The sequence below is a fragment of the Trichosurus vulpecula genome, chromosome 1 (assembly GCF_011100635.1).
Source record: "Trichosurus vulpecula isolate mTriVul1 chromosome 1, mTriVul1.pri, whole genome shotgun sequence".
In the NCBI taxonomy this organism is placed as follows: Eukaryota; Metazoa; Chordata; class Mammalia; order Diprotodontia; family Phalangeridae; genus Trichosurus; species Trichosurus vulpecula.
Window position 1 is genome coordinate 433,323,621 of NC_050573.1, and position 17,027 is coordinate 433,340,647.

The 17,027-nt window shown below is 38.0% G+C and overlaps 2 protein-coding genes across 2 annotated transcripts in view; one reads left to right on the plus strand and one right to left on the minus strand.

The window, feature by feature from the left end:
- MAST4 (microtubule associated serine/threonine kinase family member 4) overlaps positions 1 to 17,027 on the plus strand; it is a 772,318-nt gene that overhangs the window by 642,856 nt on the left and 112,435 nt on the right.
- On the minus strand, positions 14,779 to 15,210 carry LOC118828554 (60S ribosomal protein L31-like). Its single transcript, XM_036735243.1, has one exon. It carries the CDS (start codon positions 15,190 to 15,192, stop codon positions 14,815 to 14,817), a length of 378 nt encoding a protein of 125 aa, XP_036591138.1. The 5' UTR covers positions 15,193 to 15,210; the 3' UTR covers positions 14,779 to 14,814.

Consider the following 17,027-nt stretch of genomic DNA (forward strand, 5'->3'; position numbering starts at 1 on the left):
ATTATATGTGTGTATATATATATTATATATATATATATACACACACATGCATGCATACATATATATGAAGGAAATGAATGGACTATAGATGTTAAGGAACTGGAACTCACTGTGGGTATCTATCTGTTTCTCTGTATGACCCTTTCTCTCTCTCCCTCTCTCTCCCTTTATCTGTCTCTCTTCAAGTGGGAGGCAGTAGTGCCTTTAAATTTTAATTCTGTGGTCCCTAAAAAGGACAAAAAGTAGGTTCTGCATAAAGAATCTTCTACTGTTAACAAAACTGATGTATCGAATCATGAAAGAAGTGAAATATGTAAAGGTGTCAGGTTAGAATTGGTGGGGAAAACATTTTTTCTTGTAAATGGAATAGTTTAGGTATAGGAAACTATACCTAAAGAACCTAGGTAAGGAACCTATACCTCACTCTAAGTAGGAAAATGCTTTAGTATCAATAATTTAGGAGAATACTTCACTCTAAGTAGGAAAATAATTTAGTATTTAGATACTAAATTTGAAGGAAAATAATTTAGTATTATTACCACATTGTTGAACTTGACTACTTCTGGATATTGGAAAGTATTAATTGAATTTTAATTGAAATAAAGATACCTGTTTCTTATGTATTGCTGATAGGTGTTTTAACTATTTTTTGTAATACTGTTATGAGAAGATTTCAGCAAAATGAAAAAAAATTTGGCATTTCTTGAAGTCAGATCTCAGGTTATCCTGATATTTCACCTTTATTGGTTTTTGGTTTAGAAAGCCTAAGTTAGAATTTCTATTTATCAGGAATCTCAATACTTCGTTAGACAGGAATGCTAAATAGGATGTACCTAACAGTAATGTAAAAGCTGGGAAATACATTAGTGCCTAAAATTCTGCATGTCATAAATCACTATGCAGAGATTTTAGAAGAATATAAAAATGCTGTAGATCATTGTGTTGATTTTATAAGACCGATGAAGGATATTGCCTTTTAAACTTTCACTCTTTTATTCTTATTCCCCTGTCACCCTGGGGTCTCCAACCCAAAGGTTCCTTTTCCCCTAAATTTCAAAAAAACTCCTTCACTAAAACCAACCAATAAAACAATGACCAATTGTTCATCGTTGAAAAATGAAACCTTAACAGACATTTTTTGCAATGTTAACTGATTACATAGGACAGTATGATATGAAAGTGACTGTCTGATGTGACAAATAAATGTTCCTTCTCTCCATTCTGATTAAACCTTGTCTATAAGAGTAACTTGAATGATGCCAGGAATTTAAGCCCTTTTACATTTAAGACATCAACCTGATTGTAGTCTAAGTGAGTCATGAGTGAGAGTCATGACCATATGATAGTTACTGGATGTCTCATGTCAATGAGAGAGACGCATGCTTAGTTCCCACAGGAGAAGTATCCACATCACTGGGGGAAGAAATAGATCATCTGGTTGTCACTTTTCACACAGGGATGTAGGATTACTTAGTCACAGAAACCGAATAACCTAATCATAGCTGAGTGGTCATTCCAGATGAAGAATGAGGTAAATAGTTATGGTTGGTTTTTTTTTTGGGGGGGTGGAAACCCTTCAACCAGGGCTTATTCATAAATTAAAGAGATTTCTGATCACCAGCCCTGGCTCTAGTGCATTTTGTGAGTTTTAATTTTCAGCTAAATACATAATAATTACCTTACAGCATTTCAACCATTTTGCACCTCTCTCTTTCCTAGGTCACTTGTTTCTTTCACTCTTTCCAAAGATCCCATTTTGGCAGAAGATAGATTCATTTCTTGTGAGAAAGTTAATGAATCCATCTTGCAGTGGCTAGCAGCATCGCTGTATGTTTGTTTATATGTTTCTTTTGTTTGTTATTCTGAGCTAGTTAGACCCTGGTGCTAATCAGGCCAAGGTCAAGGCTTTGGCCCCATAGCAGTTAGCTTGCACGGTGAAAAAAGCTGTTTTCTTTGCTGAAAATTTTACCTCAGACCAAGGCCAGACATCTGGCAAATGAGTATCATTGTTCACAAGGCAGATCAGCCTAGTGAGTGTGATTAGCTTTGCATAGGCCTTCACCCCACGTGAAGGAAAGATGGAAGGAAGGATGAAGGAATGAAGGAAGAAAGGAAAACATGAAGGAATGGGGAGAGGAAGGAGTGAAAAGAGGAAGAAAGGAGGGAATGACAAAAGGAAGGAAGGAGAAATTATTAGCAACTGAACTACTTGGTAGAATAACTTTAATCTCTGTTGAGAAACACATTTTGTGGCATCTTGATTTGTGTGTGATCTCTGTCCTGTCAGAATTTCCTTGGGGACAGAGATCATTTCCTGGAAGGACTACAAAATCAGGGCTCTCAACACCTAGTGGACTCTGTTATAGACTTAATGCCACCACAGAAAGCCTGTAGGGCCCAGGTTTTTATTGAAACAATAGACAATATATTTTGATATGCCATTTTAGTGAGAGCTCTGCGGTAGCTCAGCTTCCTTTACTAAAGCATTTATGTAAATTTCTATGCTTGTAGGTAGGCCGCGTAAATTGCACTGTGCGCAGCACTTTGGACAGCCCTGCGTAGGCTATTTTCAGGACAGAAAAATCTCTTTGTAGATTAGCAGTAAGTAGACTTTTTGCTGGGGCACCTTGTTCAACTCATCTATGGGGACACGTTAAAATAGTTTATTTGACAAGGTCACTTTTTTATTGTATCTTAAGGCTAGAATCATCAATGCAATTAATTTTTATGGAATTGGAAGAACAGAATGTCTGACTACTTTGGCATGCTTGGCATATCATCATTATCGGCTGATATCCTTCTAAGCTCTGTGGAAAGGTGGATGGAATAACTGACCCCTTCCACAATCTGGTTCTTTTCAGAATAATAGATCTGAGGACCTATGAAGATGGCTGAATTAGAAAGATCACTTTCTGCTATTAACAGGGCAGGACTCCCTTGATTCAAAATTGACTTTTCTCCAAGAAAAAAATACTGAATTTTAAATCCAACATAAAGCTTGCAATAAAGAAGATACATTGCCCATGATCCGTGTTATGGGTCATCCCAGCAAGAAGGAAGCTGAACTGTGACTGGATAAGAAGGGATGTGGTAGGTGAAGGGTCTCCTTAGGAACCTTAGTCTGAGTCTTTCAGTTAGTTCCTCCTTTCTCTATAGCTTTTCTTCTCATCTCTGATGTCTGCACAGGAATCACTGCTAGACCTAGAACAAGTATTGGTTGATAATTTGTTTTGATCTTCCTTTCAGGAATATTTTTTGTGTCATATCTTTAGGGTTTCCATTAAGGATTGTATTCTCAATCTCTAAAGTCACTTAGATTATTTTATACACTGATAACTGAACTACATATTTCTCCAAAATTCATGTGCTTCCTAGTCACTATCAAATCTCTATCATGTGAAATTCCCTGTTTATTTAGCGAGATGCAGCCTACTATGGAAAGAATTGGGAAGTCTCTTTAATAAGAATGTATATCTTTATGAATGATGGTAATTTTGAAGATGCATCCAGTTGTTTGCCCTAGCTTCTCCAAATTTTCATTAATCTGCCTTTAAATACCATTTGCAAATTTTTTCTGTAAAGCAGATCATTAAATTTTAAAATACAAAAAAATGAATTGTACAAGAACTTTATTCACAAATGATAACAACCTTATCTTTAGTTTAAGTATCAAAGAATGAATTGTTTCCACACACACATATCTTCTCTCCTTAACTTCATAAATGGATGCCTTTGGAGTTCTTTCCCAGCTGAGTCAATTTTAATGCTAGTTTCTATCCCTCAAAACATTAGCTCACAAAACTCCTCTTTGTGACACACCATGCCACTGGCATCCTTTCCTTGCCTGGCACATGTGAAAAATGAGTCAGTGGAAATATCACTTAGTCATCGTGGCCTACTTCTGTAAATTTGGGACAGCTTAGGTGTTGTAGTTGTAAAAGGAACAGCAGATCTGTCTCGAGCTACTATAATACACTTGCCCATTTTCTTGTACATAAATAATTCGTTTGACGTAATTGTTTTTGGAATAGTTTATCCAGCTTCTGCTCGAAGTCCTCAGTGGAGAGAGAAGCCCACCATCTCTGAAGGCATCCCATTCCAATTTTGGACAGCTCTATGGCTAGGAAGTTTTTTCCCATCAAAGCTGAATCGGCATCTTTGTAACTTTTACCCATTCTGAGTGTACCCTCTAGAGCCAAACAAAGTGAGTCTTAATTCTTCCTTCCAGTAATAGCCCTTCAAATATTTGAAGACAGCTATCATGGGCTCCAAGTCATCTCTTCTCCAGGCTAACCTTTCCCAAGTCCTTTAATCAATGCAAATGGACATTTAATCAGACCTTAACTATGTCAGTGCTAGGAAGATTAATATAAGTTCTAGACAAAAAAAAGGAGACTATATACCAGCTTAAGAGAAATCAGAGGTCTATTGAAGTAAAATTGTGTCTGCTACAAACTCTTCTTTCAATCTTTTTATCATTTTCCTACATTGTTCATCTTTGCCTTGTATGTAATATATATATATGTATGTATATATATATATATATATATATATATATATATATATATATATATAATTTATACAAAGAAAAATCGTTTATTTGCCTGCTGGACACAAGTAGGTTGAATAGTATGTTACCAGTCATATAGCATGATATCAAGGATGTGTTGTTGTGGTTTTTTTTTTTTTTAAGATATCACTAAGCATTTATAGCAGGGAAGAGTGCGAGTAGGAGAGAGACAACAAAGAATATGATATTGGCTTGGTATTCAGAGGATCAGAGAAACAGAAGGAACCTCAGAGGATATGGAATCCAACCTCTCATTTCACAGATGAGGAAACTGAGATGCAGGGTAGTTAAGTGGTTTGATTAGATCACATCGCTAGTAGGAGTCTGTGATTTGAATTTGAACCCAGGTACCCCTGATTCTAAGTCCAGTGCTCTGCCCACTACAATGCACTGTGTCTATAATAACTTTAAAACACTTAAGAACTCTGGTCACTGAAGTGTCCAACCAGTTGCAGAGGATTCATGATGAAGTGTGCCACATGCCTCCTAAAAGACAAGTGATAGACTCAGAGTATGTGCAAATTGAGGCATAGATATATTTGGACATGGCCAAGGTAGGAATTTGTTTTGTTCAACTATATAGCTTTGTTATAATGCTTTTGTTTTTCATTGAGGGCAGGGGTGGGAAGGAGGTGAGAAAGTAGATTTTTGTTAACTGAAAAAATAAAATATATTTTAAAAAATACACTCTGTGTATTCCCAAGATAGCAAAAGAACCAGAGGAAGATGGGCATTGGGAATTACCTCTCTGAAAGATTTATAGAAAAATATGGACTATAATCATACAGAATGAGATGGCTTGGAATGGTTGCCATCTGTGCTAGGAAAGGAGAATATACCTACACTGATGAAATACCACTTCCTTCCAAGTTTATCATACAGTCTGTTAGGACTTTTAAAATGTGAAAGTCTCTGGGTGACTGCTGGATTAATGACACACCTTTAGATGTTTACTTACCTATAAGATCAATTTCAGTGTGGTGCATTCCTAGAATATGATGAATTAAATTATAATTTATAATTCATGATGTATCATTTAACCTTAGCTTAGCCATACTTTTAAATGAATCTGTTGTTTACCATGTAAACACACAGGCTCCCAATGGTGAGAGAGAACAAATACATAGGAACATAGTGAATAGCAAAGAACAATGTTGTGAGGCCCTGGATTGGTGTCTGAAGACCTGATTCCATAGGATTGTAGAGCTAGAAGGAGCCTTGGAGGCCAGCCATCTGTCTAGCCCAAGTTCATCAAAGGTGGTATCAGGTAAGATTTGATCTCTTCTCCTCTGACCTGCTAGGTGGCCCAGTGGATAGAATGCCAGGCCTGGGTTCAGAAAGACTCATCTTCCTGAGTTCAGATCCAGCCTCACATACTAACTATGTGACCCTGGGCACTAAATGGATCAATTCTCTGCTGCTTGTACTAATTTTGGCCTAACAATTGACACCAAGAAAGCAGGTGTTCCATCAGCCACCACCACACCATCCACACGTGGAACCGTCAGTTACAGCAAATGGAGAAGTTTTGAATGCTATGGATAAGTTCATTTCCCTTGGCAGTATACTTTCCAGGGATGTACATGTTGATAATGAGGTTGACACACACATTGCCAGTTAGCTCAGTGTTTGGGAGGCTCCAAGGAAACGTGTGGGAGAGAAGAGGTATTAGATTTATTACCAAACTGAAGGTCTATAGAGCTGTGGTGCTGTCATTGTTGTGTGCCTGCGAAACCTGGACTGTCTACCAGCGCTATGCCAGGAAACTGAATCGCTTCCATTTGAATTGTCTTAGGAAGATTCCGAAGATCACCTGGCAGGACAAGGTTCCAGACCTTGAGGTCCTTACTCAAACTACACTGCCAAGCATTCAAATTGTGCTTCAGAGAGCGCAATTCTGATGGGCTGGCCACGTTGTTCAAATGCAAAACGTCCACTTACCAAAAAAGACTATTTTGTGGAGAACTCACACAGGGCAAGTGTGATGGTCATAAGAAGTGATACAGGAGAGGATACAAGGCCTCTCTTAAGAACTTTGGAATCGATTGTGTGACATGGGAGACACTGGCACAGGACCGCTCAGCCTGGCGTGCCCTCCTCAGAGAAGGGGCTGTGCTCTACGAGCAAAACAATTGAGACAGCTCAAAGGAAATGCAGGATGCGCAAATTTAGAGAATCCATGCCAAATGTTCACATGGACTATTTGTGCCTGACCTGTGGTAGAGCATTCTGAGCTCATATTGGTCCAATCAGCCACAGTCAGACATGTTGAAACTTGACTCTAGCACAGTGACGTCATTTTTGTCCTCTTCGAGTATGGACAACAACCAATGACCCTGGGCAAGTCACTTAACCCTGTTTGCCTCAGTTTCCTCATCTGTAAAATGAGCTAGAGAAGGAAATGGCAAACTACTTCAGTATCTTTGCCCAGAAAACCCCAAATGGGGTCATAAAGAGTCAGACACGAATGAAACAAATGAACAACCGCTATGACTAAGCTAGCCTTTTTTTCCTGGAAACCTATCCCAACACAGGTGTCCCAAACTCTATTTGGAGCACTTCACCTTTTAAACTTTTGAAAGTCCATTTGTGATTGGACTTATTACTGGCAAAATAGCAACTGTTTGCCATTAAAATGTCACTCAGCAGAATTTTCTTTTCCTGCTTATTACCTACTGAGACCATTATTTTGCTTGGACCTGAAATTATTTTTTTGTATTCTTTTCTGACTGAGGACAGTTATATCTTTCCTGGAAAGCCATTGAACAGATATACTAGGTACTGCCATGTTATCACGGTTTTCTCATGTTCTGTTGGAATGCTGGAACTCATATTAGTTCTGGAAACACCGAAAGGGATTTTATCCGTGACGCGTAAGCTGCAGCTTCAGAGTTTTGCTGTTGTTCAGTCATTCAGTCATGTCCAGTTCTTCATGACACCTGGCTTTTCTGTCCTCCACTGTCTTTCAAAGTCTAAGTTCATTTCCACTGTTTCCTTGACACCTTCTATCCATCTCATTCTCTTCTGTCTCCTTTTCCTTTTGCCTTCAGTCTTTCTCAACATCAGGATCTTTTCCAGTGAGTCCAGTCTTCTTATTATGTGGCCAAAATATTTAAGCTTCAGCCTCAGTATTTGACCTTCCAGTGAATAGCCTGAGTTAATTTAACTATTGACTGATTTGACCTCCTTGCTGTCCAAGGGACTCTCAAAAGTTTTCTTTTAGTTCTTGAGAGTAGGGACTAGATTTGTTTTTTGTTTTGAGTTTCTCCCCCCTGCTTCCTTCTCTCTCTTTTTCCTCCCTCCCTTCCTCCCTCCCTTCCTTCTTCCTTCATTCCTTCCTTCCTTCCTTCCTCCTTCCTTCTTCCTTCCTTCCTTCCTTCCTTCCTTTCTCCAGTGCTTAGCACATTGTGTGGCACATCACAGGCACTACTTAATAAATGCTAGTTCACTGACTCCTGGTGTAAGTCTTCATCCAGGAAGCAGAAATGGGAGGTAGAGTTAATCCCAAAGGAACTGACCCTAGAAGGTACTGTAACAATCCTGTAGCATGAAAATTTTTGTTGTTTTGTTTTTATCATCTCCAAAGAGCAAGATTTAGCAGAAATGGTGGTGAAGCTATTTGACTTAGGCATTCTTGTGGGAACAATCTTATCCACATTCATTTTGCCTTTAAAAACTTAACCTCCATCTTTTTATTTTCAAAATAACTGCCTTTGATATGTAAAATAAGTTTTATTTCAAAAAATTATTTTCCAAAAATGCAGCATCTTTTGTTTATATTCCGTATACTTCCCAGGTTCTGACCTAGATAGACAATGTCCTTGAATAACTAACTGCCTGGAAACTTTTGTTACATTTATTAGGTGCAATTTTTGTTATCTCTTCTGTAACTGAATGGAGTCCACAGTTTACTATATATGATCGATTGCATATTAGACAAAAAATTGAATCATAAGCCAATTGGTTAGTGACTGAAATATAAATTATCTTATCTTGTTTTCTGTAACATTTAGAACAGCTCACCAGAAAAGCGAGTCTAATGTCACATCAAGCAGTGTCTTGAGAATTTTGACTTGTTCCCTTAAGTTTATTTGGACTTTCTTCCTAGGCAGGCTTTCTACAAGGTGGTAGAAATGAGATCTATTCATCCTAACCCTTGAATTGCTGGTATGAGTACCCATTCAACACTGTATTTATCCTCTACTTTCTTCTCCACCCATGTGGCTTTTCTGCATCCTTTGGAGAAGGGTCAAGAGGACAAGTAGGGAGAACATTATCTTCCCAAGACTGTGCTTGTAATCATGTTGTTGGGTGAGGCACTTTAAGAATACCACATCCTGCCTAGAGGCAGGGCCAGTTCTGACCCAAGGATTTTCTGACCCCTAGATTTTCAGTGGCTAATCAGTCAACAAGAATTTTTTTAAGTACTTCCTATGTACTTACCAGATAGAGAAAGTCCTGCTGTTTGGGAATTTGTATTCTATAGGATTAAAATCCACCCCCCCTGCAATTTCCATGTATTTCTTCCATCTCATATTTATTAAGCATTTTAATATATACAAAGTACTATTCCAGGCACTTGGGATATCTAAGGAAGAAAAATGGCAGTGTCCCTGTCTACAAGGACCTCATAGTCACAATAAATGTCCTACAGCATGGACTTAGAGGATTTCAAACATTGCTGATCCAGATTCCCTCTGTTCCACTGGCCCAGATAATGTGAACTTTGTACTTGTATGCTATGTGGCAGTCTTAATTGTTTAATAGCTAGCATTATAGCTTGAAATTCCTAGATTATCTCTCAGACAAATGTTAAATATATTCCAGGGCTGGGTAATAAACCCAAATCCAACATAAATTCACTGATGAAATCTTCCAAGGGGAATGAACATACTTAAAAATAAATAAGAGGAAAGAAGCATCCTGTTAAAATTCAAAATTTTCAATATTAGATAGAATCTTAGAACTAGGAAGACCTGGGTTCAAGTGTTATATATGACACACACTAATTTGTGATTCTAGGAAAAAGTGAAATTGTCATTACTCCCAGACAACTCTTTATGAGTTACACAGGAACTGCTGATTTGCATCTTTGGAAGGAATTTCCATAGGGGGCACTTGGGACCCCTTAACACCTGCTGCTGTCCAAATATAACACTCTAGAAGCATTATAATTATATACATGAGAATTATGAAGGACAGAAATCATCAATGAGTACTCTAGTAGGACTCAAAAGAATAGGTTCTGTAAAAAACGCATGTTAGGTAGGTCACTTAAAAGACAGGTGTTTTGTCTGACATCATTGTAGTGAGCAAAGTTCAGTTCCCCATCTCTCAAGGCTCCCTGTGGAAGGCTGGGTTTTATTGGTAATTTCATCAAATGACGGCAGCAGCCTGCTGTTTTTCTGTTTGGACTATTCAACTTGTCAATTGTATAAGAGCTGCAAAATTCCTGAAGTCATAAAGGTACTTATTAAAACATTGGAGGTTTGATGGATGACTCAGGATTATAAAAAATGTCTCATCATTGGTTTTTGAGAGCAGTTTTGGTCTTTTGCTTCCCATCAGCTGAAGCTGTAATGTCTTGCCATAGTAGGGACACTGTTGTGTTAATATGCATTAAATTTAAATAGTCATTAAACTTTTTGAGTTGAATTCAAACTTTTTCATTCATATAATTAATAGCCTTTAGATTTGAAAATAACTTTAGTTCAGAATGACTATACCCAAGTAACTCCTTATTTCGATGCTTTAAGAGATCCTTCATTTCATTGATTCATCAAGCATTTATTAAGCACCTACTGTTTGTAAGTCTTTTCTTGGAGACAAAAGACAAAATGACATAGTCACTATCTACAGGATTTTTATTCTACTGGAGAGATACATCATATAAACAGGTAAACTTAAGATAATATTAAACTGAGAGAGAATAATCAACTGAAGGAATTAGGAGAGATTCTCATAGGAATCCAAATTGGTACCTGAACTGATCCTTGAAAGTCAGCAATAATTCTAAGAAATAGAGAGCAAAGCCATTCTAGACATGAAGGAAAGCTTGTTTAACAGCAAGTCATGGAGAAAGGTGATGGAATGAATGTTGAGTTTGGAGTATAACAAGTCTGCCTTAGCTGAAATTCAGAATGTGTGAGGAGTAATATGAAATAAGCCTGGAGTCTGGCTGTAGTTAGATTGTGAAAAGCTGTAAATGCCAAGGAGAGAAGTTTTATTTCATCCTGAATAGAGATTTCAACTCCTCAGAACCTTAGGAGATGGTTTTATGAGTTGTGTCCCCCAAATTAAATCATGGGTTTGTCAAATACACTGGTGATGAGCCTTTCTAAGGCATTCTTAGGTTGGTCTTTGGGTCCTTCAGTGAGTCCATTTCTGAAGCCCATCCAGCTTTTACAAATCAGGGCTTGAGTTGTCCCTGGGACACAACCTCCAGAGCCCAGAGTTAGTCACATGGCAAGAGGCAACGTTGTAAGTCCATTTAGTAGAGAAAGTAGATATGTTTATAGTCAAAAAGGTTTGCAAAAGACCCCATTTAAAATAACTCCAGACAGCATAAAATACCTGGTAGTACACCTGCCAAAACAAACCCAGGAACTATATAAGCAAAATTTTAAAAAATTTATACAAGTAAAATCAAATTTAAATAATTGGAGAAATATTAATTATTCATGGGTAGTATCCCTTTTCATTGACTAAGTCTGGCCAAACTGTAGAGGGCTGGGTGTGTGTGTGTGTTTTCTGCTTAATCTGTTGGCATAGTTCCTGAAGGCAGAAAAGTGCTCATTAAAACATGGGAGGCATGATGTACATTTATGAATGGCTGAAGATTATAGCAATGGCTCATCATTAGCCCTCTAATTGTAAGCTTCAGGGTTGTTAATGAGCGTAAACCAGAACTAGTTCCTTTTTTCCCCTTTTAGTTTCAAGGTCTGATTTATTACTAGCTCATTTTAACCTCACTAGATAATCAGGTAGTGTGATGTAGTGGATAGAAGGCAGAATTTGGAGGTAGGAAAACCTGAGTTCAAGTCCTTCCTCTTTGACCCCGATGTTCTAGGCCACTCAGTACAGTTCTGAGTTACAGATAAGTGGTGGATCTGTATGTGCGGAGGGAATCTCTACAAGGAGAGTCCTTTACACATACATACACCATACATACACACACATACAATCATTATGATTATTTTTGTCCAGACTTGTGACTGATCTCCCATAATATGATATAGAGAATATAAAGATATGTCTTTGTATGTTTTAATTTCCATTTTATCATAATGTATCTCCCTGCAAAGTTGGAATTTTAAAAGATTACTATGTGAGAAAATTTTAGAGAAAAACAATCTTTAACACAGAACTTAAAGCCTTCATGTTATCTGGTTGGCCTTAAATAATTGGTCTTTGTAAATACAACTGTTGTATTGCCCAATTATTGTATAGATTCAGACAGACTAAAGAAAGTGGGACATGACTATTTGATAAAAGAAGAGCATGATACTAGTGCTTTCTCCCATCATCAGTGATTCTGATAGATAAATACTAAGAAAGACCTGGGTTCAAGTCCTTTGTTTTATGAATACTGGCTCTGTGAACTGGGACAAGTCAATTAACTTCTCAGTGCCCTTGGTCTGGCTCTGAGTTGTAGCAAAGGTAAGGATATACATTGGGAGAGAGAATTCATCATCAGGAGCCTACCCTCCTGTATTTTAACTAACATTTATCAAGCACCTACTATGTGCTTACATTGTGCTAAGAAGTTTACAAATACTGTCTCATTTGGTCCTCACAACAACCCTGGGAGGTAGGTGTTGCTGTTACACTCCTTTTACAGGTGAGGAAACTGAGGTAAACATTAAGTGTCTTGCTCAGTCACACGACTAGGAAGTGTCTGAGACCAAAACTGAGCTCAGATCTTCCTGACTTCAGGCGTAGTCACAGGTCTGGTTAAAAACAAAAATATATGTAATTGATATGTAAGAAAATAACTTCATGATTATCTGGAGAGGAAGGATTGTTAATAACGATCTTTTGTGGGGAATGTGGAATAGGATAAAATTCTGTTCTGTGTTTAGCTTGAATCATGTATTAAGTCTTAATGCAAAATGGTGCATTTTTATAGCTCTGTTAGAAAATACCTTAGAAGGTACAGATTTATTACCACATTAAAATAGAATTTCCCCTAGTCATTACTTGTATTATCTATTTAAGAGCTAGATTATATCAGGTTAAATGGAATACTTCCATGTTAGATGGTACAGGTAAAATTGGGTAGTGTGGGCAGAGCTTTTTGGTTTACATTATCTCTCTTTTTTATTTAATAATGATTTCCCCTTTTACCAGTTGTTCTATACACTTCTTAGCACATCCATTCTTTTTAGTCTAAAGAGACTTTTACTGATATAACTTGTTTTTACATCACCTTAATTTCCAGCCCTATTCCTAGTAAGCCATCCCTAGAAATGAATAATGAGGGGTGGAGTTCAGCAAAACAAAGCAACACATGTCAAGCTTCACCTGAGTCAAATAGTATAGGCCATGTTCCACATCAGCAGTCCCCTATCCCTTCAGGGAATGGAGGGTGACTTTGCATATGAATTCATAAAGGGAGGAACCTCCATCAGTGCCCAGCCCCAGAGATCTTATGAAAGAAGGCAGATTTCCTAGCACTGCCCTAATACATATGATCATAGATCCATATTATCATTATCAAATGAAATAATATTTGTAGAAGCACTTATCATCGAGCCTTGCACATAGTTGACACTGTATAAATGCTTATTGCCTTCCCCTTTCCTCTTCCTCACCTCCACCACCCCCATAGCTCCAGAGAGGGGACCTCAGAGACCATTTTATCCAGTGCCTCTTTTTATAGAGGAAAAAGGGCCCCCTGAAGCTAAGTGATTTGTCTGGCACTACTTAGGATCAGAGGTAGGATTTTAGACTGGGTCCTCCAATTCTAAACTGTATGCAAGTGTTCTTTCTAATGGACCATGCTACTCCCGTTGAGGTTTGCCAGATGGAAGCATGCTGGTAGCAACAGAGAGTGGCTGCTAAATGGGACGTGTGCATAACAGAAAGTTCACAGACATGAACAAAGTGTTCTGTCAATATCAGGACTATCTGGGACTTGATGAACTGAACTAAAGGTACCAAAACGGGAGAAACTAGCTTTCCGAATAGGGTCCGATTCATCGACTGCTGTGAACGTTTCTCCCATATGGGAGCTCTTCTGTGTGATCAGTTTTATCTTTGTTAAATTTCCGTATAACTTTAAGGATAATATCAAAGATTCAGATTCTTCAACCACATATTCTTGGCCCATGGATGGCTAATAATGAAGATAATAAAATCAAGATGTTTGGGGAGCTTCACAAATGTTTATAATAAAATTCTTCTAAACAACTGTCTTTTCTTTGTGATTCTTATAAAATCCTGGAAAATGTTATTACCATTGTAAAAAGCAAAACAAGATTAATCAGGACTTCTAACTCCTTTTTTAAAGTTTGATGACAAAAATTCTTCAATATATCAAAGATGATGTGAAATCTCATCTCTAGCTTTGATTCCTTGCACATCCTTCAAAAACTGCAATAGAATTCATTCATTCTCCTAGGTAGCTATCTCATCATCGACAAATATTTATGAACTAATGTTGAGGTTTGGTGTTGTATTTGTTGATGTGGCAGTTTCCGTGATGTTCTGTCCTTGAGTAACTTAGAAAAAGCAAAGACAAAACAAACAGTACATATTATGCTAGCATTGTGCCCTAGCTTAATTACCAGATAGCTAATGTCCATCAATTAGAAGAACATGTATAAAATTCTTGAATTTTGCATCTACTTGTACATCTATTTCCAAGGCAATTATTTGGTTTAATTAGTGACTATGAACTTAGAGGTCTCAACAAATGAAAATGTGTATATATCTGACAAATATATTTGAATTTCCCATGCATTTTCATGCTGGCACCCATATTCAGAAAATACTGTCAAAGTTATAATAATAATGATCATAGTTGAATACTTTTGTCAAATTAGCAGGTTATTTTGTTTTCAATTAGAATGAAAAGATAAACAGAAGTAAAATTTATTAATTTATTCCTTATGTCATCCTCTTTGCTAACGAAAACCGAGTTTAGACTTAAGTATATCCTAGGTGCCTGATCCTTCCCTAACTATTCTTTTTTTTTTTTTTACTAGTTGACATTTTATAACTTTATTTAAACGAAGTTCAATTTAGTTTTCATCCACATTGACTGTCTGTAAGCTTTTGAAAGTGGTGACAGGTACATAAGTAACCAAGGTATACAGCTTGTTAGGTGAATCTTCATCCTCATTGCGTTTCCTGGACAAACGCACTCGGATACGGTATGGGACATTCCTTATTCCTTTGGCCCAAACAGCTTTGTTGAGTCTGGTGTCAATGCGTACTTCTGGAGTTCCCATTTCTATCATGGCAAATTTGCGAATTTCCTTCAGAGCCCGGGGAGCTCGCTTTTTGAAGCCTACTTCATGAATCCTCTTGTGAATGTTGATGGTATACTCCCTGGTCACCACCTCGTTGATGGCAGAACGTCCCTTCTTTTTCTCTCCACCTTTCTTCGCGGGAGCCATCCTGCCGGGAACCAGGTCGGAAAGGACTTCCCTAACTATTCGTGATAATTGAGATGGTGCTATGATTTTCTTGAATTTTATGAATGATTTATAGAGGAGGATGCTGCCATTTGGCCTTTACCACAGAAGAACACACATATGGAAATGAGCACATTGTAAGATTTTAGTTGGTAATACTGAGCTAATTACTTCAATGATCGATTGATTCAACACTAGAAGGGAGATTCCAGAACTTCTACACTGGAACCTCAAAAATAGAAACCAGATGCCCTCATTTGCCAGCATCCTCCCCCCACTCTGGTTATTACAACTCCTAGGTCAGCATGGAGGCTTGGTCTATCTCTTCCTATCCTCTGGCCTCATGATCTTTTTTTCACTATTTCTAGGGTGTGTCGAAATGTCCCAAGCTGCTTAAACTGGCGCCATTTTGTTGCCCTTCCTGAGTCACTAGTATTGACCCCTACCTTTTGAATTCAGATAAAAGAAGGGCAGTTAGGTAGAGCAGCGGATAGATTTCCAGGCCTGGGAGTTATGAAGACTCAACTTCTTGAATTCACATTTAGCCTCAGATACTTACTGTTTGTATGATCCTGGGCAAGTCACTTAACCCTGTCTGCCTCAGTTTCCTCATCTGTAAAATGAGTTGGTGAAGGAAATGGAAAACCACTTCATATCTTTGCCAAGGAAACTCCAAATGGAGTCACGAAGAGTGGACATGACTGAACAACTACAAAGGAGTAAAATAGACAGTCACTGAGCATTTATTAAGGACCTACTATGTGACAGGCAGTGTGCCTTTAGGGATCTCCACTAGTATTCTCACAACCCCAAGAGAAAGTGAAGAAAGCCTCTGCCGTGTTGGAATTAACTTATGAGAGAGCATGGGTTCGAGTGACACAGACTGGGTTGTGATTTTCATCATTGGAGGCAAAGTTCCGAATCAGTGAGATGATAGATCAACTGCCGTGTTTGAAACCTGAGAAATGGCCTATTTTCTATCCATGGGTACTTGTAAAAATCCAGGATAAGCACTCATTTTATTTAGGTAGTTTAAGTGTGATTCATTCCGGGGATTTCATGGTGTAGTAGATAGTCTGGTGAAATTCATTTCGGCTCACTGATTCTGTGAGGTGAGTTTACAGTAGTTCAGATAAGAGATGACCATTAGGGCAGTGAAGACAAAGAGGAAATGCCGCAAATAAGGTGAAATATCTTCCAGCGTGTTTTAAAACTCCACCATAAATATGAGTTATGATTGCCTGTTGGTGGGTGAAAGAATGGAAGAAGCAGGTAACAAATGTCACAAACAAACAACTTCCATAGCAGTAATAAATCCTAGCCCTCAAATAACTTCAGAACCTCTTCTGGGACATTCTCCCTCTCCCCATGCACCCCGCTCCCTGCCCCCAATTTCTTAGAATCCATTCTTTCATCACACATTTGTCAGGTGCTCATTGTGTGCAGATTCCTGTGTTAGGAATACTGATATAAATAAGACAAACAGGCTCACAGCTTTCCGGGATTATTTACACATCGCTCAAACTCCATTTTTCTGAATGATAAAAACTGCTCACTGCTGAAGGTGTTTCCTTCTTGCAGTTTTTGCTTCAGAGGATGTTCTTGCCTCCCTGAAGAGAGTAGAATTGGCCTGATCTAAGCACTGTCACATTCCCCATCTCTAACAAAGATGATCATAACATAAGCTTTCCCCTGGGAAGAGACCTTGAGCGTCATCTTATCAAACCTCTTATTTTATCAATGAAGAAACTGAGGAGAGGTGAAATTACTTACCTAGGGTCCCACCAATAATAGGTGGCAGATCAATAATGTGGCTC

Excerpts from the sequence above, each read along its gene's own strand:
- LOC118828554 (XM_036735243.1), bottom strand. The coding sequence starts at position 15,192 with ATGGCTCCCGCGAAGAAAGGTGGAGAGAAAAAGAAGGGACGTTCTGCC.